This window comes from Thamnophis sirtalis, unplaced genomic scaffold (genome assembly GCF_051295495.1).
Source record: "Thamnophis sirtalis isolate CommonGarterSnake01/CBP01778 unplaced genomic scaffold, rThaSir2_p1.2 scaffold_11, whole genome shotgun sequence".
Classification (NCBI taxonomy): Eukaryota; Metazoa; Chordata; class Lepidosauria; order Squamata; family Natricidae; genus Thamnophis; species Thamnophis sirtalis.
The window spans coordinates 31,994,764-32,022,739 of NW_028261391.1; the positions used below are offsets into that span (position 1 = coordinate 31,994,764).

At 36.5% G+C, this 27,976-nt stretch overlaps 1 protein-coding gene across 1 annotated transcript; it reads right to left on the reverse strand.

The window, feature by feature from the left end:
- Positions 1-208: 208 nt before the first annotated feature.
- Positions 209-27,566, reverse strand: LOC106539796 (guanylate cyclase soluble subunit beta-2). Its single transcript, XM_087725480.1, has 16 exons — positions 27,356-27,566; positions 20,827-20,900; positions 16,300-16,394; positions 15,518-15,678; positions 14,246-14,345; positions 13,357-13,574; positions 12,629-12,722; positions 11,222-11,325; positions 9,627-9,843; positions 8,582-8,902; positions 7,539-7,687; positions 6,608-6,754; positions 5,755-5,909; positions 3,277-3,491; positions 2,842-2,964; positions 209-1,216 (listed from the first exon to the last, which is right to left on the reverse strand). The coding sequence occupies exons 1-16, from the start codon at positions 27,356-27,358 to the stop codon at positions 1,065-1,067; spliced, it is 2,328 nt and encodes a 775-aa protein (XP_087581606.1). The 5' UTR covers positions 27,359-27,566; the 3' UTR covers positions 209-1,064.
- Between the last annotated feature and the right edge of the window lie 410 nt (positions 27,567-27,976).

Genomic DNA, 27,976 nt, shown 5'->3' on the forward strand with positions numbered 1-27,976 from the left:
TCAAAAACATTTCATCCATTTTCAGTGAAAAGATTTTTTTTTTTGTAGTTCCATGATGTCTTCCTTCTGCTCTTATTTCTGTCAATGATGAAGATATTGTCAGATTAATTAGAGCAGTGTTTCTCAACCTTGGCAACTTGAAGATGTCTGGACTTCAACTCCCAGAATTCCCCAGCCAGCATTAGCTGGCTGAGGAATTCTGGGACTTGAAGTCCAGACATCTTCAAGTTGCCAAGGTTGAGAAACACTGAATTAGAGGGCTAGGGAAACCTGTAGCTGCAGGCTGAACTATTTTTCTTCCCAAACTCTAAATAAAGAAGGTGCCTTATCCTTTATTTATGTATATCTTGGAGTGTGCGGACGTAAGAGGAGGAGAGGACAGGGGCATCTGCAATAAGATGGGATTTCATCACAATTATGAAATATGAATCATTAAGTCATAACATAAGTAAAAAATAGGGTTTGAAATTTGCACAGAGTTCTTGGAATGCATGTTTCCTAACTGACTTACTTTGGTCAATGTCTTTAGGTGAAAATATTGTACAATACAAATATTGTCCCTCAGGACTGAGGGACAGACCATTTCTTCTGTTCCAAAATGAATATCAGGGCCTACACAGACAAAACAGTTATATCCACACTAAACAAAGATAGCAACTTCTGGAGGACTTTGAAACCATATGTGAATATAAAACTACAAATAAATGGGAGACATATTGTTCAGAGGCCAGGAATGGGGAACAGTTGAACTTGTTCATATGAATTGTTGTGTTAACTGACTTCAACAATGTTTTTTTGCAATATAACATATCAGAGAAAAAACACTACAAAATATGCTGACTGGCTCTCCCATGTCATAGATGAGGTAAAGTTATACTCATACATAAGACAAGTCAATACTATGACCATAATAATATTGACATTTGTTTTGTTATTGCTACCAGTGAAACAAAGACATGTCAATCTTAAAACACATACTAGATCACTGGACGTTGCATAAAGGTTCCAAGGGGACAACAATGAAACATAATAACATAGGACACAGAAATACTCTAATGTGAACATTAAAACAGGTTACAAAAATTAGATCTGATATTCCTGATCTGTGGTGTCTCTGCAGCTGGCCTGTGTCTTCTTTGTATGAAATTGTATGGATTTTGGTTTGGCTGCTGGTCACCATGGAGACTTGCATAGGTCTCTGCATCAAGCAGTTTGTCTGTAAAGACATGTATGTTACTTTGGTGATAAGCCTTTAAGATCATGGGCCCAGTGGCGATAGTTACTGTACGTCATGAGCCACCTTTATGTTTAGAAATTGGGTTGAGTTTAAAACTATAGTTTAAACTTTAAACTTTATAGTACATTATAGCTAAACCATCTGCTGCGTAGCACAGTGCTCTGATTCCAACAGAGACATGTTACATGAGAGGATGTCTCCCCAAATTTTTCTTTCTTAAAGAATCATAGACAATCACATACAGTACAATTGATGGCCTCATGTGCTCTGTTATAAATACTTAGAAAGGATTCTCAGAGCTTCAATAATGTAAAGGTAAAGGTTCCCCTGCACATACATGCTAGTCGTTTCTGGCTCTAGGGATGGTACTCATTTCCATTTCTAAGCCGAAGAGCCAGCGTTGTCCGAAGAAATCTCCGTGGTCATGTGGCCAGCATGACTCAATGCCAAAGGTGCATGGAGTGCTGTTACCTTCCCACCAAAGTGGTCCCTATTTTTTTACTTGCATTTTTTACATGCTTTTGAACTGCTAGGTTAGCAGAAGCTGGGACAAGGAACGGAAGCTCTCCCCATTACGTGGTGCTAGGGATTCGAACTGCTGAACTGCCAACCTTCTGATCGTCAAGCTCAGCATCTTATCTACTGAGCCACCACATCCCAGAGCTTCAATAGAAGTTGCCAAATGCAATGTTTCAATGTTACACAAAGAAAACCAATATTACATACACAAGAAGTGACTATTTAATTATATTCAGTTATTTTACTTAAGCTTATGGTTAGATTACATCAAAACATTTTAGTCCTATTTTTTTAAAGCAGTGTTTCTCAACTTCAGCAATTTTAAGAAGTATGGACTTCAACTCCCTGAATTCCAACCTGGTAACAGCAAAATCCAATAAATATTTAAATCATAATTCAGTTGATACAAAACAATTGCATTCCTAATGCACAACCCCAAGACTAAGTTTTGAAGGGGACCTGAGAATGAACATGATTAGAAAACTATAAGTCAGAGAAACTAATTTTCCTCTTATTCACAATTCACCATTATCCCAACCGTGCTTTTTCAAGTGGCAACTGGACTTTCTGGTTATTCTTTGAAGATGTTTCACTTCTCATCCAAGAAGCTTTTTCAGCTCTGGCTGGATTTGAAGAATGGAAGGATTTATTCTCCTTGCAGACAGCTGGTCATTTGCATTCTTTTAGTAAGTCATTAAGGCCACCTGGAGGTTTATCTGTGTCATCAGGGTCACCTGAGTAAGGCAAATGGGTTTGAGCTTCTTAGATGAAACATCTTCAAAGAAAAACCAGAAAGTCCAGTTGCCACATGAAAAAGCACCTTTGGGACAGTCATGACCTGGATGACTGAGAATCTGCATGGACAAATTCACCATTACCTTAATTCCGTTTCTCCTCCTGGTTCACTCTCTTGAATAGAGGGTAATGTGAGAACCTGTTGCAGAAATGTAAGCATTCTGCTGCCATTGGATGATTATAAGACACAGAATGGTGGGAAAATGGATATTATGTCCTTTAGTGAAGAGGAAATGGAAATGAATGACTTTATGGTCCTAAACTCATTAGTGTACCTTTCATCTTATTACCTGTTAAATCCTTTGCTCTTGATTCACGCCTTCCTTTAACATTGGTGTGGTTTTCTATGGGTCTATCTGCGTATTTCATTGGTACGATAGGAGGCAATTCCTTATCTGAATTCAGTGGGACATCTTTAAAGAAAAGACAAAAAGGAATGCTAGAAAATGTGCGGTTTGAAATTGTCCATTTCAGTCAGTCATGCTCTCCACAAGGAGAACATTCCCATTATCCTGTCAGTATCCCAAGGCCAATGAGCTTGCATTGTACAGAATTCAAATGTCCCCTGTCATCTTTACAACTCCTGAGATTACCTCCTAAACTAGCTAATACTTTCATTTGATACAGGAGTGGTACAGTCTTGGATACATAAACCATGGCATCAGAATTTGGATAACAGAAAGATCAAACAAATAAAACAATACATTTCTTTTCATTTCCTGTACCTTGTGAGAAAGAGTTTTGCATGCCATCAACCGTGCAATCTTGAGACAATTGAGAAGATTCGTGGTTGAGGCCAGCATCTTCGCTGGGTCTTCCCATGATCTCATTCTCAGTTGCAATTGTATTTTGGACCAGAAAATAAGTGTGCATTTTCCCTTTGCCCTTTACATCAATTTCTCCTCTTTCCTTAATATCGAAATTCTTTTCTTTGAGGCATCTGAAGCATAAAAGTAGTAACGGAAAATGTTTGTTGTTTTTTGCTACAATAAATCAGTAATCAAACTTTCTGCAAATAGTTTTATAGAAAATACTATAGTTTTATGGAAATCGAAAAGTTCTATGGAATAGCTTTTTACACACACACACACACACACACACACACACACACACACACACACCCATATTATTGTTCCAGAAATTTTAGATCTTAAAGTTTGTCTTTATTAAAGCAATGGCAATAGTGACAATCACCATTACTACACAACTGACCATTTTACTGGCTGGTTTATTGGTAAAACTTATACAGTAATATCTGCTATAATTCCAGGTGCAAGAAATGAATCTGAAAAATAGAGAGAAGCTTTTACAGCTATAACGTTTCTGCCAATCCTGCCAAGACCACACACCTTCAACACCAGTACTTCAGTATTAGGAACCTAGCATATTGTTGTGAATCACTATGAATGTTTTAAATTATAAAATGGAATGTGATATACAGAAATCTCATTTTGATAGACGTTGAGATACGGCTGCCAGAAAAGTAACAGGAAAAGAAGTGATGGAGAAACAAGGCAGCAAAACCTAATAGTAGCAAAAAGACTTACCCAGATGCATTTATGTGGCAGGGGGAAGAGTTAAACCAAGATGTAAAAGACAGGTGAAGTTTGCAGAAATGGCTAAATTGATTTGTTTGATCAAGGAAGGAATTATTTTTATAAAAGCCTAGAAACGCTTCATAGGTGTGTGGTTTTTTGTTTGTTTTTTGCTAAAAATGGCTAAATGGAAAAGTTGATTTGGAGATTTACTGATTAGAAATATTTGTTAATGGGAAGAAGAGAACAATTATATTCAGTATGGAAGGGTGGAGATGTAACTACTCCAAAAAAGTGACTTCTTTAGATATCTTTCTTTTTCTTTCTTTTTTGTTATTCCAACAATTATTTTATTCTTTTATAATCTTTTCCTATTTCGCCTTCTATATTTCTATAACTTTTAAAATCTTTGTTAAAACTTCTTTCAGTATAATTTTAAAAAAACAACAACAGAGAAACAAGACAGCAAAACTTAACAAAAAGTATTTCAAGGCAGAATTGGTTAAGGAATCAAACAGTGGCTTTCAAAAAATAGGTTAATAGCAATAGCACTTAGTCTTATATACCACTTCACAGTGTTTTACAGCCCTTTCTAAGGTTTACAGAGTCAGCATATTGCCCCCAACAATCTGGGTCCTCATTTTACCCGCCTCAGAAGGATGGAAACCTGAGTCAACCTTGAGCCTGCTGAGATTTGAACTGCTATATTGCAGGCTGGTGGCAGGCAGCAGAAATACCTTGCAGTACTGCATTCTAACCACTACACCACCATAGCTCTTAATATCATGGTACAGAATGTACATTGATCAAATTCGTATAGATTGCATTATTATATTAATGATGTAATACAATTGAGGGGTGGCTTTTTATTTAATTTAAGCTAGAATGTTACTACAGAGACTTCCATTGGTGTATTCCATAAATATTTGACACCATCAAAAACTTGCTATCAATCCAACAAGCAAGGAGATGATGTTTTATCATTTCCTACCCAAGAAATGGTACAATATAGCAATTGCCTATCCTTGTTGTGAATTTTGGGAATCATAATAGAACTCATCTGAAGTTTCTCTACTTGGGAAATAAGCCCACTGAACTGAACAGAATTACTCTGAACAGATTTGTATAAAGTTATACTCATGTGCTCACTCATTCTTGTTGGGAGAATCTTTGTATCACCATATTACTCTTGGTCTTACATTTTTAATGTCACCATAAGTTCAGCAGAATGTAATTTTAGTAGTAGTTTCCAGAGTTACTATACCAAATTAAAAACTAAGATGCATTTTTTTCTTTGGATTAATGCTATTTAAAAGTTAGGAAAACAGAAATTGGTTTTTTTTAAAGCCTAAAAGAATTTTGAAGAAGCCTTTAAAAGAGAAGAGAGAAGAGGAAAGTTGAGTTTTGTTTATAATTCTATTTTATTGAAACATGGAAGCAAGAGAATTATTCTATCCTTTGTACAAGTACAAGGAATTAAATCTAGACAGTTAAAAGGTGAATACACCTTATTTTAAAATGAATTATTCTTCATTTCTTTAAAGACAATTTAAAACTTTTATAAAACACTCCATAAAAGAATGTATATTATCCCTAATCAAACTATATAACTGTAAAACCATTTTCCCCAATCCAAAACAATGGTTTAAGAACAATAACAATACTCACTGATAAACGCTGCCACTGAGATGGATTTTATTTGGCACTCCATGACTTTCCATCCGGGATGCTATATTCACTGTATCTCCAAACAAACAGTAACGTGGCATTTTTTCTCCAACAACCCCTGCAAGGACAGACCCTGTGTGGATCCCAACCCTAATCTGAACAAGAGTTCAAAATAATAATTTAACAAAAAACACAAACAAACAAACAAACAACTTACTGCTGAATCTATTTGCTCTTTTTAAAAAAAATCACAGAATCATAGGGTTGGAAGTGACCTTGGACGTCTTTTAATCCAATCCCTGTTCAAGGCAAGGAACTTTATACCATCTGGTCAAATAGCTGTCCAGTCTATTCTTGAAAATCTCCAGCAATGGAGCACCCACAACTCTAGGAGGCAATCTATTCCATTGATTAATTGTTCTCACTGTCAGGAAGTTTCTCTTTAGGTATAGGTTGGAACTCTCTTTAACAAGCTTCAACCCATTACTTCTCATCAGGTACTTTGGAGAAGAAATTGATTCTCCCTACCACCACCAACAGCCTCACAAGTACCCCAAAACAGCTATAATGTTACCCCAATCCTTCTCTTCAATAGGTTAAATCTACCTAGTTACCTTAATTGTTCATCATCTGGTTAACCTCCAGACCCTTTATTATCTTTATTGCTCTTCTCTGTAGTCTTTCTGGGGTCTCAGCTCTTTTTTCCTATATCATGGTGACCAGAACTGGGCACAGTAGTCTAGGGATGGCCTCACTGATGCTATACAAAGTGATACTATCACTTCTTGTGATTTGAATGCTCTGTTGATGCTGTCTTAATTTAAACAAAAATCATGTCTTTTTTTCTACTCACTTGAATAGGATTTTCAGAAATAGGGTTTTTAATGTCTTTGGCTGCTATGACCATTCCAAGGGCAAAGTTGGCAACCCGTTCAGCGTGGGTTGATACAGGGACAGGGACACCCCCTACAACCATGTAGGCATCGCCTATGGTTTCAACCTAAACAAAACAAATAAACAGACAGCATCTTTTATTTCAAAAGACCATGTTGAGTTTCATTAAATATATTGTTCACAGCTAGATTGAAGATGGAACTTCTCAGAGTTTCTCTTTCTACAAATGGAAAGAAAAAGATTGCTGTAGAGGTTCTCTCACAATTTGCAAGTGAGGTTTCATGTAGCAAGATGAAACTTCCTGGCATTGCAAAAGGAGACATAGACTTTATTTGTTCTCTTGCATTTTTTTAATATGATATTTTATCAGCATGGAATTTGCACATTTTAAATATGAATTATCTCACTGTGCATTAGTGTTTTACTGAAAAATTACGTAAGTATGTTAACAAATGTTGGGAATCCTTGGTTCTCTCTGAGCTTGGTTGCTTGTCTGGTGTTAATCCCCGATTGTCTAGCTGTTGGTTGCCAGAGAGGATTGTTTACTACCTTTTTTATTGTCCCTTTTGAATGGTGTATAAATGTGGTTTATCTCTTATTTATTTTATTAGTATACAAACAATCAAGCAGAAAATAACATCCTAATCAAGGAACTACCAACAAGAAGTTCTCACCAACACTGACAGCAGTCTGTCTAATTTGTTTACTTGTGCAGACACTTTATATTTTAATTTATGTTTTACTTTTCAGAGATTCTTGGGAACCTGTAAGCAAATTCAGAACTCTGATGATCTTCTGATAAATCAGATTAGAGTTACAAAGGAGCTATTTTTGAAATCTCTATTCCTTTCACCCCACAATATCACTTTCAGGATATCAATTGAAAATACCTTGTAGACATCATGTACTGTGGTTAACCTGTCAAATCGTAGATACATTGCATTTAACATGAGCACTATCTGAATAGGCTCACACTGGGCGCAAATGTTGGTAAAAGTCACAACATCACTGAATAATATAGTACATTCTTTGAATTCTCCTAGAGTTAAAGAGGAAAAAGAAGAGAGGGGAGTTTTAGAAATCATGTCTAGTTTCATAATTAAATCAATTACAAAACCTACCTACTGCATAAATGTATTAATATAAGTATTTTAGTATATATTTATAAAATATTAATTGTAAAATGTTTTTTTCAAAATATATTAATCCAGCTTCTTTATTACATTGAAAATAGAATCAGCCAATAAAATGGGCAAGTGATAAAATTCATAAAGATGGGGGGGGATTCAAAGTACTGTGTTATATTAAGATCTTTTGTAACTAATGCTCCAGTAGATTCAACATAAAAAAATACCAGCTTTACAAAAAAAGATATGCATTCCATAAGAAAGCCTAAATATATTACATCAATTGTAATTTGCTGGAAATGTTAAATAAGGCTTTTAACTCCCACTGTGTGAAGTTCGAAGTGACAGAAAGTAGTATTCTTAGAGTGAAGGCCATAAGATTTTAAAACAAAAATTACTGGAAGGAAAAATAAATCAGTACTGAGATGGAATCAATATATCAAATTTCTTTGATAGCAGTGTATTTGGGGAGAGAGGAGAGGACTTAAGATAGCTTTACTCAAGGCCAGAGGTGGGTTGCAAATATATTTACTACCACTCCCTCACACGTGCAATGTTTCTGTGCATGCAAAGAAGCGTTGGGGTGAGTGGGTGGGGCCTCTCGCCACTGCTAATACTAGTTTGGCCGAACTGAGGAGCAACTCACCACTGCTCAAGGCCCATAGATTTTGAAGATGAAAGCATTTCTGTGCTGATTGTAAATTGTCCTTAAATGTCAACCACTGATTCCAAGCAACAGATCCCATAGTAATTACTGATCACAGTCTTGAACGTATCTAAACTTGTCTCTATCTCATTGCATTCACCTGCCTCAACTCGTTTCCCCTCTTTGAGCTGGTTGGCAACATGTTTAGGCAGCATGGCATACAGGAGGGCTTCTGTTTTCTTCCTTTCTTCCTCCAGGTGTTTAGACAGGATCCGCAGCTCCTCTTTTTTCCTCTCCAGTTGATTGGAGAGCTCCATCTCAGCCAACCGCTGTTGGTTGAGCAAGATCAAATCTCTAGTGACATCATGGGGAGCTATGTCCGAAATGTGCATGTGTCTTTCCTCCAACTCATGCAATGTACGCAGCAGAGGGGAACAAAGGTACAGCATGCACTGAACAGACTCCATCCAGATCATCTGCCCTGGTTCGAACAAATGAATAATGATGGGCAGGCATTAAATATTGAATATATTAAATTCTTCCCAATATGACCCACCCAGAACCCAAAACAACCACAACCCATCTACTAGGAAGGCAATCAAAGGCCAAGGCAACACTGTCATATAATTACCATAATATTCTTTCCAACAGCCCCCCCAATTTAGGCAGAGACACCAAATTGCCACTGATATGTAAGGTGCCTTCGTGCAAAAAGATTTTTTCCATCAAAAGACTAAGTCACATGGCAGCTATGGCTTCCTGGCACTTCATTCTTACTTTTTTTCTATAATGCATGTGCAAATGCACAGAATACTCATTGGATGGGCATTTTCCCATCTTTCAATGGGGCACCAGGCTACTATCACTTTCACAATTTGCCACCCCTGGGACATGCTTATTTTCTGCATGTACAATTTGCATACTTGCTAGTGGCAGCCATGCATCAACATAATGTGTGCCATTGATCTATATTCTTATCAGAAAATTCAATCAGAGTTTGCCTATGGAAAAAGGATCAGGAAGGAGGCCAGATTCTCCATAATATAAAATGTTTGTGTTCAGAGATTTTATATTTTATGGAGAAGCCTCTACCATTTATAATAAAGCAACTCAGCCTATGGAAACAGAAGTGTAACTTTCCTCATGACACAGTTATCTCTTCAACGTGTTATTGCCTAATAGCTATCGAGAAATGGAAAAACTACCTCTTAGTTCTAACATAGGACGCTGCTTCCAAGAGTCCGGCATCATTTCTCTCTTGGTCCGGAAAACAAATTGGCTGTTGATAAATCTCTGAACACTGGAGATGGTAAATTTCACTTCAGGGCGTACAATAGTGAAGTACTGATTGAGACGAATGCCCAATATTTGAAGGCCAGGTACAATCTTTTGAATGCTAACCCCAGCTTGCTTCACTCTGAGCTTTAAAAAGAAAAGAAAACAGGATTCTTACTTATACTTTCCCTATTTTCATTCCACTGTCAATAGAATATCATTTTATAAACCTTACATGTAGCTTTCTATAATTGTTAGTAATAAATTTTGGATAAATTGTCCAAAACTGCTGGATTGTATTATCAGTGTTATCATTGCCATCTTCATCATTACATCCAATCCAATCTACAACCAAAGGACTCATTTCTTCCTTGAATCCCTACAGAAGGGATGAGCCAGTGGGCAGACCTAATTAACTGCTCTATATGCATGTTGCCTAGCAGCAGGCAGAACTAAATATGTTTGTGCAGGGCTTCTTCCATAGTCAATTGCAGGGCAGGCAAGCATAAAGCAAATAACAGGTTCATCATGACATCATCACAGTAATGATGCAACATATGTGCTTGCATCAAGCATCATAAAGCAAATACATGACAGATTTGAAGATGTCAGGATGCATGTAATATACTGATGTCTTTATACTTTGTTATGCATGTCTAATGCCCTTCTGTGCATATATTTAAAAAATTACCATTGCTGTTTTAGGATATTGTGTGCTATAGATAATTTGTGTAGATAAACATATTTTCTTTATTGTGATATCAGATTCTGTTTGAATCTGTTCTCCCTGTTTTGAATCTGCTGCTTGGTTTATTACTGTGTGAAATAAAGTCTGCCTACTTTGAATTTAAGGGATCCAACCTGCTTACACATATATTCTTGTAATGAAAATAGCTCTACAACTGTTTTCTTAATTTTTCCTTCATTCTATAAGTGTTTTCTTAACCTTTCTCCATCCTTTATCTTGCATTCTGCAAGACCACATCACCATGTTATTCATAACTATTAAGTTGCATTAGTGTGGTAAAATGTAAACTAGACACATGTATGTGTGTATGTATGTATGTATGTATGTATGTATGTATGTATGTGTACACTCAAGTGGATAATTTGGCAACACAAATAGAAATGGGATGAACGTATAGGGATTATTATCCCAGAATAAATACTCTTGTAAACAAGTTTGTAGTTTTCAGTAATAAATAATATAGATAGATGATGGATGTATGATAGATGGATGAAAGAAAGAAAGAAAGAAAGAAAGAAAGAAAGAAAGAAAGAAAGAAAGAAAGAAAGAAAGAAAGAAAGAAAGAAAGACTTTAGATTAAATCTTCAGAAGTATTTTCAGGCATGAAGGAGCGCAAATGTAGCATCTATCTGTGATACATTAATACAGTTGTACCTTCTTCCAGGGTTATATGGTCCCCAAATCTGTGTCAACTATTCATTTATATGGGAGAAAATCCCACTTATTTATGGAAAGACATACATGCACTTCAAAACAATCCAATGTTGATTTCCTTACATGTTCATCAAAAATAATATGGAAAGGAAGCCCAATGCAAAATGTCTTTGGGTCAATCCAGAGAGTTCTAGGATAGACAGGATCAAATCCTTTAAGAAGTCGACCTGTAATATGAAAGAGAGAGATTGTCATTGTCATTTTAAGTCACTGATAGAATCAGCAGCAGCCTAGTGCTTGTTGTTTATACTGTATATATATTCATTTCTTCTAGTTACTCCTGTCTTTCAAAAAATCAGGTCTGTCAATGGGGAGGGTTTTTTATGTGTATGAATATGGTACAGTTTCAAGCACTTAAATGCTGAAATAGCTATTTAATCTAATATTAGGTTCGAATTAGATCATTAAAAGAAAAACATATGTAATTTGGCTGAAATGGAAGACTAAGAGCCTGTAAAAATGAACATAAAGTACATCCCTTTACTTCTTTGAACATCAGCAATCATGTCACTTATTCTTTAAACATCTCACCCCCTGGCCTACTGGGCTTGTAGTACCAACAATTCACATTTTAAAAATAAAATTGATTGATTATATAATCAGAATTCAGGATCAGTGATGGATTTCCCTGTTAAAATGCTTTCAGTTTAATTTTTAAATGGAAACTATTAAAAAAAAATAGAGGGGTGTGATGGTTCAGTGGTTAAAGATACTGAGCTTGTCAGCTGGGGAGCTGACATCCTGGGTTCAAGGGTATTAACCAGTTTGAAAGCATGCAAATGCACGTAGATTAATAGGTACCATTTGGTGGGAAGATAACAGCATTCCATAGCCATGCCAGTGATGGGTTTCAAAAATTGTTCAAACCTACTCTGTGGGTGTGGCCTCCTTTGTGGGAGTGGCTTGCCGCCATGTGACAGGATATGAAGATGCCAACGACACTTGTCAGAACCACCTTAAATTACTTCACACACAGCACTGGCATGTATAAGAATATGATATAAACTTGCTTTTTAAAAGGCATCTTTGGTTTGCGTTAAAGCAACTTCAACACACGCAATGTTCTGATTGCACCACAAACGCAGTAGTTATCCTTACCTTTCACAGAGGCGCTGAGTTTTATAAATATGAGCATGATAGTGTAGAATAATCATATCCAAGGATCAGTGGTGGGTTTCAAAAAATTTTGGAACCTCTTCTGTAGGTGTGGCCTGCTTTCCGGGTCCACTGGTGGAACCTCTTCTAACCAGTTCGGTAGATTTGACGAACTGGTTCTACTGAATAGGTGCGAACTGGTAGGAACCCACCTCTGAGCCATGCTGTCACTTGACTATGGAAATTGTCTTTGGATAACACTGGCTCCCTTGCCCAAGAAACCAGCTTCCTAGAGTTGGACATGACTGACAGGGTAACCTTTATGTTTTTTATTTAAAAAACAAAAACAAATGATATTATAGCCAACCCATTTACCTTTTCCTATTGTCACAATTCCTCTGATTGTTTCCCAGTGGCTCCTTTTGGCACTTGTTTTATCTCTGATCTTATTCATGGTTCTTTCAAGTTCCTGTGGGATACATCAAAAGCAATTACAAAACTTTTTAACACATTTTTAAACTAAGACATTGACTATTTCCTAACAAAAGAATAAATGCAATTGGGAAAAACAATTACAATTTAAAATGTCATGCTTCATATTTGTAGCTACTTGAAATAAGTACAAAAATGTCTCATTATTTCAAAAAAAGTGAATGCTTTTGAATGTACTTAACCATGTATACCTTCAGATTTGTAAGCATGCATATTTGATTATTCAGCTCTGTACCATATCCTGCAGATACCTGTTCCTGTCCAAATGTCATCGCAATTACAAATACATTTTTCAGGATTGGTATGTATAAATTGATGCTTTTGTATATTCCTAACAATATATGCATATACACTCATACATTGATATTTCTGCGCCAAAAAAGCATTATTTTTATGACCCTATTCCTTAGAGTCAATGTGACTGGAATAGAGCTGAGGTCAGATGTCTTTCCTAAAACCTATGTGCATATCATATTCATTCTCTGAATTCTCTAAACTTTCCTGAGAAAGATCTGCTGCTAGCTAGGATTGAACTTTCAATCTTCAGAGTGGAAGCAAATGTCTTCACCATTAGGTTACCACACCATCAGGGGAAAAAGGCATCATAATACCTCTTTATTCAGTCTTCTTTCTGCCTGAGACCCAGAATTTGGAAGGTAATGTGAGGAAGAGAACTTGTTTCTTCTTTTGTAGGAAAATACAGGTTTTTGTGTTACAAGAAATACAATGTGTTCTTTTTTTCCTGTTCTTTCTTCTTCTTCTGTCTGATTGACAATTTCCATTGAAATTTCAGTATTGAAAAAGTCCAAAGCTGCTGCACCAATGATTCCTAAATCCAAAGAGAAAGAAAGAAAAATCCAGGTAATATTACACATGTTTATGCAATATTATCTTTAGCATATCTACTCAAGCACTCAAGCAATGTTTGTTTCCTTATACAGTGAGTCTGTCAACAACCACAATCTCAATTGTCAGCCTTAATAAAGAGTCTTAATTTTATTTCAAACAAATATAAGTTTTATAAGTTGAAATCTCATACAGCTCTGGTGCTCATTAGGTTACTTTGGTTCAACCTCTATCCCTCAGACTGGTGGTAGTTGAATAAAATTGGAGTGGAAATCGTGAACTCAGAAAAATGGGGGGAAATGTAATATTTTTAAAAATATTCATTAATTCATTAATTATTTGGCTGTTGTTGTTGTTATCTTCATCTGCCCTTCAACATTTTTCCAGGGCAAACATTATAGAATAAAATTCTAAGGAAATAAAAAATTGAAAATATATTTTATTGAAAATACAATAAAATAAAAGCTGCTATAGATTACCAGCAATAAATGTTTTATCTAGTGTCATGTTGTTTCCATACAAACTTCCCAAAGGAGAGAATTGTTCAATAGAGGATGAAGATGGTTAATGCCACCATCATCATCTTATGTTAAACAGATCTGATGATCTACATTTCAAAGCCCATATTAAACACATGCACATATATCCACTTACCTGGAACTATGTGGCATAAGCCTCTTCTGTCTGAATAATAATGTAAATACATTGACCCATCTTCATTCTTTTCTACCCTAAAGGAAGGAGCGTTCATCTTCTGAAAAACACTCAAAAAGAATAATATTAGACTTGCTGCAGAGAAAGGTATAGAGATATAAAGAAGTGGTTTCTGATATTCTTCAGAGAAATTATAAGTACAATTCTATTTTAACCTCTCTCTTTAAGGTTACATCATGACTCTCTTCTTTCTGTAATATATCATGTCTAATGATCAAAACCATAAATCAAGTTTTGTTTTTGTTTTTTCATTTTTACAGTACACAAAATGTCCATAAGGGATTTCCAAACACTATAAAATATAGAAATTGTCCTTTTTAATAATAAAAGCAATCAATTTGTTCATCTTAGCAAGTTTTGCCAATTCATCAACCATTCCTCCATGGTCCACATGCATATTTTAATAACTGATATCATCATAAAAGACATGTTGCAATTGTTGCTCATTTTAAGGCATCAGAAATCTGCTCCTTGATACTCATAGCCGTATGAAAACATTACAGCATCTTTCTACATTTCTATCATATTTATAATATATCAGATTAATTTTCATCTAATCAAGTATCACACACCAACTTCTCGGGGCTCCATTTCTCACTGCATACTACAATTATTATTTTTTAATTGTGAGTCCCAATGGTGGAAGTGCAAGCAGGGATTCTACAACTAAGTTTTTCTATTCTTTCTGTCGAACAAATTATGAGAACTTGCTACTTGTCATACTTTTGATATATCATCACCTATAAAGTCTTTATGCATTATGGGAATTTAATGCTTTCCTGTCTGTTGCACTCTTAGGAAAAATCTATCATCTGAACCTGGCATTTAATGGAAAGTGAGGGAGACTGTAGTATCCCACTGATGTTTTCCAAATCCAGATAGAATCTCCAAAGATGAATCTTTCTTAGGATTGCAACAGAAGTGCCTCAATGATAGTAAGGTCACAACCATAAAAAAATATTATTGCCAGTTGTCTGACAGAAACAATTTGATTCAATAAAAATATGCATACGGTATTTAAAATGGGAATCTGATTTTATCAACCAAGTAAAGCATCATAATTCATAAAATACATTTATGTTATGCACACAAACACCCATCCATACACACACACACACCATAATTTTCCTATCTTATTATTGAGAAGATGAATGAATTCATAATGAAGAATCAGATTTGTCTGCTATTCTTATAGAATTCATTTCTACTTGCCTGGTAAGACAGACTGAGGTAACTGTGTAATGCATCCAGGTTTTCTATAAATTCATACAGATTTCCTCCCAGCGTTCTCAGCATATGGTCATAACCTGACTGTTTACAGAATTCAAAGAAATATTCTCCAAATTGTTTCAGAACCATATCTGGGGAAACATCTAAGAAAATAAATATATGTTACAATATTACATATTCATGTTTCAAGATTAGAAATCAGTTAATTCAGGTTAATTCAAAACACTTCCACATCACCACCATTATTGTCCCCCAATTCTTCAGAAGCAGTTTGATGCACACCCATAATTTACTTTTTCTGATCTCCAACACTGAAAACACAGGGAGGGAGCACATTATGCCAATTGGATATGTCATATGCACACAAACACATACCATACAGTACACACAGAGAGAGGGGAGGGTGAGATTTTCCTTTCAATCTATGTGCATTTGTTCAGTTGTTTGTCACAATTTCTCCATATCTGATATCAGAGGAAGCTTCTTTTCTGCCTCAATTTGCCTACATTGAAAACACATTGCTTTGTAATGTGAGAGAAAAATGACAGCATTTCAGGAACATGTAACTGGGTCCTATTCCGAATAGTTCTAGCTTGTAACAATGGTCAAGGGTTACAACAGGGTAAATGGGAACATACATTAAAAAATACTTCCACAAGATGATAGTGGTGTTAGTGGTGGCGGGGGTGGTGGTGATGATGAAGATGATGTTGATGATGATGATCAATAATGCCTTAGTGGCATTAATTCAAAATGATACATACCTAACATTTGGCATGCCGTGTCAATTAGTTGCATTGTGATTTCATCTTTATAAACTTCAAAAGTAAAAAAAGTATCCTGTACTCCAGTTTGGATTCTACAGAAAAAAGACAAAACAATATTGATTTCATATGGCAAGTACTAAGTACTAAGTAACAACATAGACAATATTCAGTGTTATATACATCATTATCATAAACATAGGCAATATACACTAATGTACAGTATTATATTAATACTATTTATGAAATCATCAAAACAATGATGTCATAACCTAATTATTGATGACCCATTCATTACATAATGATAGAATATGTTTTTTTTCCAGAATCTACTATTCAGTATATTTTTATCAGTCTGTAGAATATAACTGTAGTATCAGTCAGAGGAATGTTTCTGTAAAAGCATTCTTCAACAAGCAAAAAGAAGGAGACAAGAGAGGGTTTTTTTAAAAAAAGAAAGAAAAAAATCCATTCTAACAGAATAAAAATTGGCAAGCTGGAGAGAAAAGGTCTGGTACAGAGAAAGTGGCATTTGTAGGCTTCCCACCTCACCCCTCTTTGACGAACAATAAAACTTTGGGCCAATGCTCACATTTAGAATTCTGAAAGCTAAGCTGAACTCCCTGTTGGGAAATCCAACACGGAAGCATCAATTCAACAAAACAAGAAAGAGATAGTTAAGGCTAGTCATTATACAGAGTTTATTGAAGTGATCAATCTCATTAGTAGGCATTTCATGCGATTGTCAGAAAGTCTATTCCACTAGAGCTAGTCCTTGGTTAATGATGATAATTGGGGGCCAGAATTTCCATTGCTAAGCAATATGTTCGTAACTTGCAACATCAAGTGATTGCACTTAACAGCAGCAACCCCAGCACTTCTGTTTGTCATTGTTAAGCAAGCATCGTGGGTCATTAAGTGAGCTCAGATGATTTACAAGCAGGTAACGTATGGTGTGAAGCATGGCATGAGAACAGTTGTGGCTGCTGCTGAGCGGGATTGGGTGTGAGTGACTTACTGGAGCAACTCACAACTTTCTCTGCTGGTTTCCCCATTGACAACCATGTGACTAAGTGCAGGCTGGTTGCCAAGGACCCAGATTGTGCTTTCAAGTGACTATAGGGCTGCTGGGATGGCTAGTATTTTGGGGACCAATTGTAAATACCACTAGTCCAGCACTGTTGTAACTTTGAACGGTTGTTGAGCCAGTTGTCAAAGGAAGACTACCTGTACATAATCATCTTCTCAGGATTCTTCACATATAGAACTGAAATTGCACCACTGTAAGAGTCTGTAAAAATTTCCCAAAGCAGAGAAGCAGTGAATCCTTCACATGCTTTATTTGAAACTACATAATTTGACTTATTGCTTCAAAATAGATTTCTACTTTAGTCTAGAACTGCAAATGTGCATTGAGAAAACAAAACAAAACAAAAAAGCAATGTTGTAAATATTGCCAAGGAGGGTGAGAAAGCAACCTTGGAGCCTGGGTTCCCTCATGGGCATTATTTCCTTTCCTCAACAAATCTGATTGTGAGGTATAAGAACACCGTATCTCAAAATCTAGAGTAATCAAATACAATAGTGGAGATATGGTAAACCAAATATGAGAGCCCAGTTAAATCACCCAATTAAGAATGGTGAAGAAAATTAAGTTTAAACAGAATTCAGAATTTGAGGAGAAGCAGGAAATGAAGGAAGAAGAGGGGGGGTGAAATGGTAGAAATGGTGCAAAATAATAAGCAAATAAAAGATTTCACTGGGCTTGACAGTGGCATAGGAAAAATTGAAAAGTGGGGAGGTGTCCGAATAAAGGGAAATAAAAAGCAGAAAAAAGATTTCACTGAGTTTGACAGTGGCAAAGGGAAAACTGAAGAGGAGGGATATGTCCTAACAAAGGGAAATAAAAAGAAGACAAAATATTTCACTGGGCGTGACAGTGGCTTGGGAAAAATTGAAAAGGGTGGCCATGTCCCAACAAAGAAAAGGGAGGTGACAGAAATAGAAAATTGGGACAAAAGACTTGTTGGGGAAAATCTGATATTTAGAAATTGTTATGTGGAGAATATATAATTAAGGCATGTGATTTACACTTTTACATGATAATTGAACTGAGTTGCTAACTGATTGAACAAGATAATGGAAAGATAATTAAATAAAGGTTAAAATATATGAAATATTATTTTACATGATAATTAAATTGAGTTATTAATTGATTGAATATGATAATGGAAAGACAATTAAATATGGGTTAAAATATATGAAATATGGATGCATATAGAATTCTTAAGAAGATGAACAAAGTGAGGTGTGCATGGCTTGTTATTTTACGTAGCAGATCAATGGAATTGTAATGAACATTGAGCAGCAAGGATTATTTAAAGACAAATGTAAGCTAAGTTAAGATATGGAAAAATGGAGGGGGAACATGAAATATTCTTATAATGAGATTATAAAGACAGATTAAAAATTTGGTGTGGGTAGTGATGTATAACTATACAATATTATGATGAGAATAGCTGGGAATTGTAATCAGGTCCACATTTCAGCCAAAAATAAGTTGGGGGAGGGAGGTTAAAAATATAATTGCTATATACACATTTTTCTTCATTGCTTAAAAAAGATGTCAAAATTAAAGTTATTTATTGATGTGAAATTATAAATACCATCAACATAAAGTGGAGCTTGCTCAGAGGCTGAAATACACCAAGTAAATGAGATGAAGAGTGTGGAAGAGAGAAAAGAGGTAAGGGAAGAAGATAGAGTAAGGAGAGAGGGTAGGAGGGGGAGAGGAGGAGAGAAAGAAAGTGGAAAGGGGATGAGAAGGGAGGAAGGGGAAGTAGAGAAGAGAAGAATGACAGAGGGAAGAAAGGAGGTAGGGAGGAGGAGGAGGAGAGAGGGAAAAGAAAGTGATGGACAGGGTACAAATATGGTGTATGGAGTGCAGAAGACCCAATAATCATTTTTGGGGGTTGATGGTAAGACGAATTGATATTAATATTTAATAATATAAAATAATGTTGGTTATGTAACAGTATACATATAATTATTTGTTATGAAAATGAAAAAAATAAAAAAAACTTTATATAAAAAAGATTGGTGAAGAGAGAAAGAAGAGAATTTCAAAATAAGTCATTTTGCAGCAGCTAAAAGCAATGCCTTCAGAAGTTCAGGGGGCATCCTAGAAGATTGTAGCTTACCATTTTCATTCTTAAGCTTATTTCTTCTTGTAAAGGATGTTACAAGCTGTTAAAAGTTGTAAAGGTTAAAATACAGTAGATATATCATGTCTGGCCTGAAAAAAATCCAAACAATCATGAAATGGTTGCAAAGAGATAAAGGAAAACTCCCATAACCAAGGTATGGTACTGGGTTTTTTTTTAAGTAGTTAAAAATAAGATGGAGTTGAGGAATACGTGCCTTGCATTCTGGGTGGCAGAGGGAGAACAGATTCTCCTTGCACAATGGTCAAGAGAAGAAGAAGACATTTAGTATGACAGAGTCAGTAATAGGAGACCCTCATTGGTGTCAGGCCCATTGTTGCTGTAGTAGTGGCAGCCATGTGACATAATGCTTCCTTTTCTCTTACCTAGCCTCAATTATGATAGAGCAGCAGGGTTTACCATTTGAATATTGGCCATGAGACCCAGAAAACTCTACTTAACAATCACTTCCAACATCTTTTGGAAGTGATTCTGTTCTGCATTCTTGCTTTAGTTTGCAAAATTAAATTGCTCTGCCTGGGGTGCCTTGAACCAAAGCAACAAGGCAGGAGGATTAGTTTTAACTGTATCCAGGGGTGGGATTCAATTTTAGCAAGGGGTTCTCTGCCCAGGTGCTGAGTGGGCGGGGCCATGGTGGGCGTGGCCTAGTTGGCCTCTTGCACCAGGGCGGGGAGGAGGGGCGTTTTTGCCCTCCCCGGGTTGCAGAGGTTTTTCCTGAGTCTCCAGGCGGGCGAAAATGGCCTTCCCAGGCTCCAGAAGCCGTTCCCGAACTTATGGTAGGCCCATTTTACGCCCTCCCCAAGCCTCCGTGCATGCCCTGCACTTGCCTGCATCCAAAACAAGCCGTGTGGGGTGGGCAGGATGGGGCCAGCCAGGAGTGGGACTTGGGGGTTCTCCGAATGGCACAGAATCGTAGCTAGAGATTCTCCCAAACCACTGTGAACCCACAGCAGTCCATCTCTGGTACTTTGACTTGGTTGAAAAAGAGTTGGTTTGGGTTTTTTTTTTTACTTCTGAATTGAAGCAGGATGACTGGTCCAATCTAGTGCTTCAAAGGTAACAAAGTTCAGCATTTCCCTTCAGAAGACCATTCAAAATTTTATCAAAGGACCCATCAAAGCTCAGTTCAGGCATATTAATAATAGATTAATTACTGAATAATCTATCAAGCCACATTGTATAACTCCAAGAGTCTAATAAATCTGTTAGACTTTGTCAAAGGATTTTATACACCTTATTATAATGACTTTAAGCAATTTCTAACATTTGAACTTTCTGAATAATTTTTCTAGGGATAACTTACCTTAAATTTTCCCATATTTCTTCACCATATTTTTCAACCACCAGAGACTTTAGGCATGTGTTTATAAATCCATACTATAAAAACAGAAATAAGAAACATAGAGAAAGAGAATTAATATGGCATGATATGATTCTTGATAATCCTTGAATTTGTATTACATTTATGTATTTATTTACAAATCCTATACCTGGATCTTTTAATGTAGTTGAATTGCTATGGAAAAGTTATTAACATTTATAAACCAAGCCATTCCATTGGATTAAAACACCACAATAAACATTAATAATAACTATTCTCAGTAGTTTATCTTCAAGAAATGTTTTGCTGCATTCTCCATGATCTGTAACCAAGGTGGTTATTTCTCCCATATTTATTTTTCATTGGTAAAAGTTGTATCAAGAACAGTGTTTTTTTAAACAATTTTTGCTGAGACATCTGTAGACTTCTGTTGAAAATCAAGTCTATTTTTGATGGACTATCTATGTGTTGAGCTTTCATCTTGTTTTTTTTACTGATTGAGACTAAAGTACATTGATGTTTGAACTGATTTCTCCATTCCGCTTTTGTTGCTTTCTCTTCTTAATTAAAGTAATATTAATTCATAGATATCACTGTAATTTTGTTACTTGCTATACTCAAAGATTATTAGTAGGTACTGATATTGTTATACCTTAGTGAAAAATAAAATTGCATTACTTAGATTTCAATGTTAATAGTTCTTTACTAGAAGAATAAATAAATTGTATTACAGTTGCTACTGTTTGGATTATACTCTCTTGACCATCTGGTATTGCCTATAATACAATAGACTAGAATTCTAAAACTGTAGATTCAAATAACCAGCTTCAAACAACCAGTCACATGTAAATTCAAACTAGCTACTTTATTGCTCTCTGTCTTTAATACAGGAATCTCCCTGGACTGGCAGCTTATATGGGAAAGACCAAGTAAGGCTCAAAGGCATTGTGGAGGAGGGGATGTCATACCCTGCCATCTTATGTTTATATGGTGAATCCAAAGTAATTCCCCTCTCAAGACCTTCCCCTGATTGGGATGGTTGCTTTTCAACAATATCTTTGAAAGCTGAAGGAGATAGTTGGAATCCAAATGTTAATAAGAGATTAATGCACTAATGAAGGAGAGCCAAGACTGGTATGGTTCTCACAGATTTTGGTTGTGAATTGTAGGGTGTGTTTCAGAAGAATTTTTTCTCTAGTAATCACAATGACTAAAAGTTGAAAGGTGGCCATAAATATTGAAGCTGAGCTAAGTGAGATCAATCTGAAATAACAGAAAGGGAAAAGTAACAATGGACTTTAGCCAAAAAAAGTAAACTAGAGTGAGAATCTTGAAGATACCAAGATGTTGTGGAAATATAAGGCCTCTGTTTTTAACCTGCTTGGCAAAGGGGCTGTTTATTTTCTAAAATATCTCTTGCCCTCTTGGCTGACTTCCAGATAACAGTAAACAGAAGCTTCTTTACATTTTTCTAACCAAAGCTCTGTTGAATAAAGAGCTGATGAGTCATCTAGTGCTTGTCTCTGCTACTATGTAGATTTTTTCTATCTTGTTGTTTCTGTATCTCAATGTATAAAGGGATTATATGCCTATTAAGCAATATTCTTTGTGAACATTTCTTAAGTAAACATATATAACATATTTTATATTTCATGACTTTGCTATTCCAATGCACTCTACATGGGGCTGCCTTTGAAAGCCACCCAAAAGTTTCAACAGGTAGAGAATGCAGCAGTGGAAGCAGTAAGGACATCTCTCAATAAGCTGATGTAACATCTCTGCTTTGCAAGTTGCACAGTTGCCAGTTTGCTTCAGATGCAAGTCAAGATGCTAGTTACTACCTATAAACCAGAGGTGGTATTCAGCAGGTTCTGACCGGTTCTGGAGAACCGGTAAATACCACCTCTGACTGACCCCACCCCCATCTATTCTCTGCCTCCTGATCAGGAGGAAATGGGAATTTTGCAGTAATCTTTCCTTGGAGTGGGGAGGGAATGGAGATTTTACAGTATCCTACCCCTGCCACGCCCATGTAGCTACGCCCACCAAGCCATGCCACACCCACCAAGCCACACCCACAGAACTGGTAGTAAAAAATTTGAATCCCACCACTGCTATAAACCTCTACATGGCAGCACAGGTTTAGCGACTTCTTGGACCTCCTATTTTTCATACTACCTGTCCAGCTAGCTTGATCTGGCAACATTGGATTTCTTCAATTAAACAATGCTATCTTTCTATAGCCCAAAATCACACCTTCTCTGTAGCAGCATCTGCCTTCTGCAAACAGGTTCCCCCTGAAATTTGAATGTCTCCCATTCTACAGATATTTCAAAGGGCAGTAAAAGCCTGGCTTTTCACCCAGGATTTGGAAAAGAAACTGACATTCCTTTCTTTCTTCCTTTCTTTTCTCCTCTTGAGTTTGTTTTCTTAGCCAATGTTGGGCTTTTGTGCTCTGCTGTTTTTGTGCTTTTATTTTTATTTGTATTGGTCTTTGTTTTTAAATCTTTCATTAATTATAGACCACACATAGTTGCTAGGATTCAGAGAGCATATGAATTTAATGAATAATCATCAGTATTATTACTACTACTGAAATGCTTTGTTTATCAGTATTTTGTCATATGGTTTCACCGGATAGTATTCTCTGCTGGGGTGAAAGTGGATGTACTGTTATGTATAGAAGGCTGTATTGGGAGAAAGTGGCTCACAGTCCCTGGACTAATCCTTAATCATCTGAACAAGAACACTGGACTGTAGAAATCAAAAGTTTATAAAGAAAAATAATAAGCTGATTAGGCTGAGCTGTGGCTCTATCTTCAAGAATTCATTGCAAGTATCAGGGTGTGGTTTGACCACTCTTTGATACTGTGATCATTCCAAGGTATATTTTTGCTTAGAGGCAAATTATACACTGCACAAACATTGTTGACAGTAGGAACACAATATTAAGTGGGATTATTAAGAATGCCTACTAATAAAGGTTTCATATCTTGCATGAATGTGTTTACTGTAAACTGGGAAATGACTTCAATTTAACACTTCACTGGAGAATGGCAAGAATTTCTATTACAGGCTAAGTTATAATAAAGCACTCTATGTGGAGCTGCCGTTAGTGCCAGATTAGAAGCAAAATATGAAGTCAGTTTATATGACTGTATCATTCCAACTAGTTTTATCTGAAGGAACAGTTTCCCATGGGTCTTGTATATCGCCGGGCGTGGATTTGTTTATTGTTTTCTTTCATCTGCTTATTTTTGCTAGCCATACCTCAGCACAGGCACAGCACATGGAACAACTTTTTCAGTAGATCTTATAAAAAGTCACAGTAATCCATAGATTACCATCCTTCAAGTATTGAACTACTTACCCCTTGGAAGCTAATACCAAACATAGATAGATTAAAAGGTAAAGGTTCCCTTCACACATATGTGGTATTCGTTCATGATTCTAGGGGGTGGTGCTCATCTCCATTTCAAAGCTGAAGAGCCAGCGCTGTCCAAAGACATCTCTGTGGTCATGTGGCTGGATGACTAAATGGCGAAGGCGTGCAGAACACTGTTACCTTCCCACCAAGATGGTCCTATTTTTCTACTTGCATTTTTACATGCTTTTGAACTGCTAGGTTGGCAGAAGCTGGGACAAGTAATGGGAGCTCACTCCATTACGCGGCATTAGGGATTCAAACCACTGAACTGCCGACCTTTCTGATCGACAAGCGTCTTAGCCGCTGAACCACCGTGTCCCTGTTATAGATAGATTATGAAGTGGTAAACTAGTTGCAAATAATTTCATTAAATTTCTCAAAACAGTATTGAATACTATGTATAATTGAAAAGGAGATGCTCAAATAATTGTTTTGATGAAGGAGAAAGTCTGTGCATTTTTTTTGCGTTGATTATATTCTTATTGTTTCTTTTCCATTTTTCTTTTCTGCACTTTCTATTTTTGTTTGTGTTAGTTTTACCTTTGTAACTGTATTTTTTAAATAAAATTAGTATAAAAAAGAAAAGAAATTAGTCTAATAATAATAATAATCTTATTTTGTTTTAAAAATCATCACCTATGATATTACTAATTCTAGCTCCGTTTTGGTCCTGACAATAAGTGTGAAATAGAGACATACTTATACATAATTTTATTTTTTTGATATTTGGAATTGATGATACCAAATAACTTTCAATTTTACAAGTGAGTATATTTAATTGAAGGCATATAGCATTTGATTTTTAAAACAACGGAAAAATCAATTTTAGATTAGGATCATTACAGCATCTGTACTTCTTAGCTTCAAGACATCATTGCGGAAAATATACCATCAATTAAAATCTTTGTTTCTTAGAGTAAACTAGTATAATTCCATTTACATTAAATTCCATATACAGCTGTGTCAGTTATGAGTTCAAGAACTGCTTTGAAACAAGCTTTACTTTGTAACTGGTTTTACAAGCATTTGAATAATAGAGCTGAGCTAGGCTACCGTGCTTTGGAGAGAAAATAATATGGTATATTCCCATTTAAAAGCACAGTAGGGCAGAGAGGAAGAGCATTAAAGAAAGACCATTAGATTTAAAGTCTTAAATTATCTAGCATATAGAACGTAAGCAAGCAGCAGTTGAAAAATAAACTGCCATTTTAAATCTTAATAATAGAAAGCAGTACATATTTACATAAGTGCATACTTACATAAATAAATCCCAGTGTAATTTAGACTCATTCTTTTAAAACTGCAAGTCTTTCTGTTTTAATAGAAATTTTTAACCGTAGTATTTCTACAATTTTGATATCAAAAATAATTGGAGGGATATAGAGAAAAACCCTTAAAAGCCATTTGTAGGCCACTGTATAATAAACAAACAAACAAGCACACAAACAAATAAATATGTTTATGCTCCATTGATCTAGTGGGAATATTTGAAATACTTGTCCTATCTAATTATATTGTGATCTGTTGGCTGGCAGTGTTGTTTGGTTTGGAAACAAAATTCATCTTAAAGAAGTCATCATACAAAATATAAAATTTATATTATTAGTAGCACAATTTACAGAATATTACTTGATTTTAGGTATAGGTTCTTTCAACTAGTTGAATGAATCAGTGTAGGTCCATTATACAATTTCGATCCCTCAGTAACCTTTGAACCTATCCTCTTGCTATTCATTTTTCATTGTTTAGTAACAAATTATCTGTACATCTATCTGGTTCCTTTAGTATTATTTAAAAAAATTAGAAAACACTAAGCATCAGACATACAAGATCAACCCAGCTTTCATCATTCAAATAGTCCACCTCTTATATGATTCATATAAAAAGTATCTGATCACAATATCCCAGAGATACAGAGCCATTTAGACGAGTAAGACTACAATCCCTTTTATCCGAAGAAAGGTTTCTGGAGAGAATTGTAATTTAAAAGCTCTGAAGGACACTAGGTATCCAATCAAGCACTTTATCGTGAAATGAGCTCCTCCTTTTGTTGCTGTTTTAAAGATGGATAGGTAAATATGCTCCTTAATACCATGGACGCCCTCTAGAGATAGCTAAAAGTCGTAAACCTGAGCATCAGCCTTTCTCAGACTTTATAACCTTGACACGTAATGAGAAAGGGAAACGATTATTTCCACCCCGCTTGCTTATTTGCGCTTCTCCATCGCCTTCCCCGAGGAGGCGATAACAATATTAAACGTTCGGAGGGACGACTCTCATTATCAAGAATTTCAACCAGCCGCGAATTTCAACCAGCTCACAGTAAAGCTGTGTTTAGGAATTCAGCTTTAATACCCAACGTCCCACGGCACAGCTACTCTCTTTCAGAGACGTTAACCATATAGCCCCCAAACCAGACTAACGCGTACTTCATCGGGAGCAGCGCGCCGAACAAATAATTTCCCTGCTTTCCACCTACTCGGAATTTGATGCGAGCAACCAGGACAGCGAACAAAACCTTCGAACTGCGGCGGGGAGGGGGGGAGAGGGGCAAAATGTCATCTCCAAAAAGAATGGGGAATATTTCTTTGACTTCACTTCCCGTGAGCAGAAGCTTCTACTACTCGTAGTACTTACATTTTTTTCTCTCCTAAATCTAAAAAGGTTGACCCTACGCCTTCTCTTTGACATCAGCAGCATTCCTCTGAGTTTATTGGAGATTGGGCAGAAGTGGGGGGTGGGTGGAGAAACAACTCTGCATTGGCCCCTCCAGAGACCACTGGAATGGGATCGCAAACCACTTAATCGGAGACAGCCTTGACAAAGAGGCATCAGTTTAGGATGCTCCAAGAAATTGATCGGAAAGCATTTCCCTCTAAAGTTAATAAAGCTGTTCTGGAGTGACAGCTGTAAGGATCGAGTTTCCACCCGTCCTTCTCTCCTAGAAAGGTAACAGAACTGAACTGACATATACCGGCATAAAGTCTATGGCTCGCCTCTTCCCCTCATCCTTAGAGTCCCTCTCCAAATAGAAATAAACCCACGGGGAGTGATGGTGGTGGTCGCGGAGCAATCGCTACTTACCATTCTGACGCATGACTCAAATGAACGAATTGTGCAACACTGTCATATACCCGAAGATTGGGATTCTTGGTCTAGAGAGCTAGAATGTCTACTGTTCTCTATATGGTGGGTATAGCCTTTCTTTTCTCGAAAGATGCCAGATGATATCTAGACATCCCCCCAACCAGCTTCTTCCGCAGACTGGGAGGCTGGAGTCAGCAGCTAATCGGGGAGTCAGAAAGCTGACGGGGCTTGCTTACAATCCCCATGCTCTCCCCCACCCCAACGCGCTCACGCATCCCGCAGCGATCTAATGACTCTGTTGTGGGATCCGCTGCAAGGTTGTGTTGGCCTATCTTGAGGAAAAGAATAATAAGAACAACTGGGTTACGCCAACGCGGAAAGATCTTTCTGATCCTTCTATCTCCTCTCAACTTCCTCTGATTTAAGCTGCAACACGCCAAGAAATGGACATCGCTGTCCAGGGGTCTGTGGTGCTGAAGTTGAAAACTGAAGTATAGGGTGGCTGGGTGTTTTCCAATTAAAAATCCAGATAAACGGCAGCATTCTAGAGTGCCTTCAAGGGGGTGAGGAGCAATTGCATGGTCCACTTAACCCTTTCGTCAAATTGAATCTTTTTGG

Coding starts and splice junctions, on each gene's coding strand:
- LOC106539796 (XM_087725480.1), bottom strand. Junction 12,723..13,356: donor AAAGAAGACTGAATAAAGAG/GTATTATGATGC, acceptor TGTATCCCACAG/GAACTTGAAAGAACCATGAA. Junction 6,755..7,538: donor CAGTACATGATGTCTACAAG/GTATTTTCAATT, acceptor TGTTTTGTTTAG/GTTGAAACCATAGGCGATGC.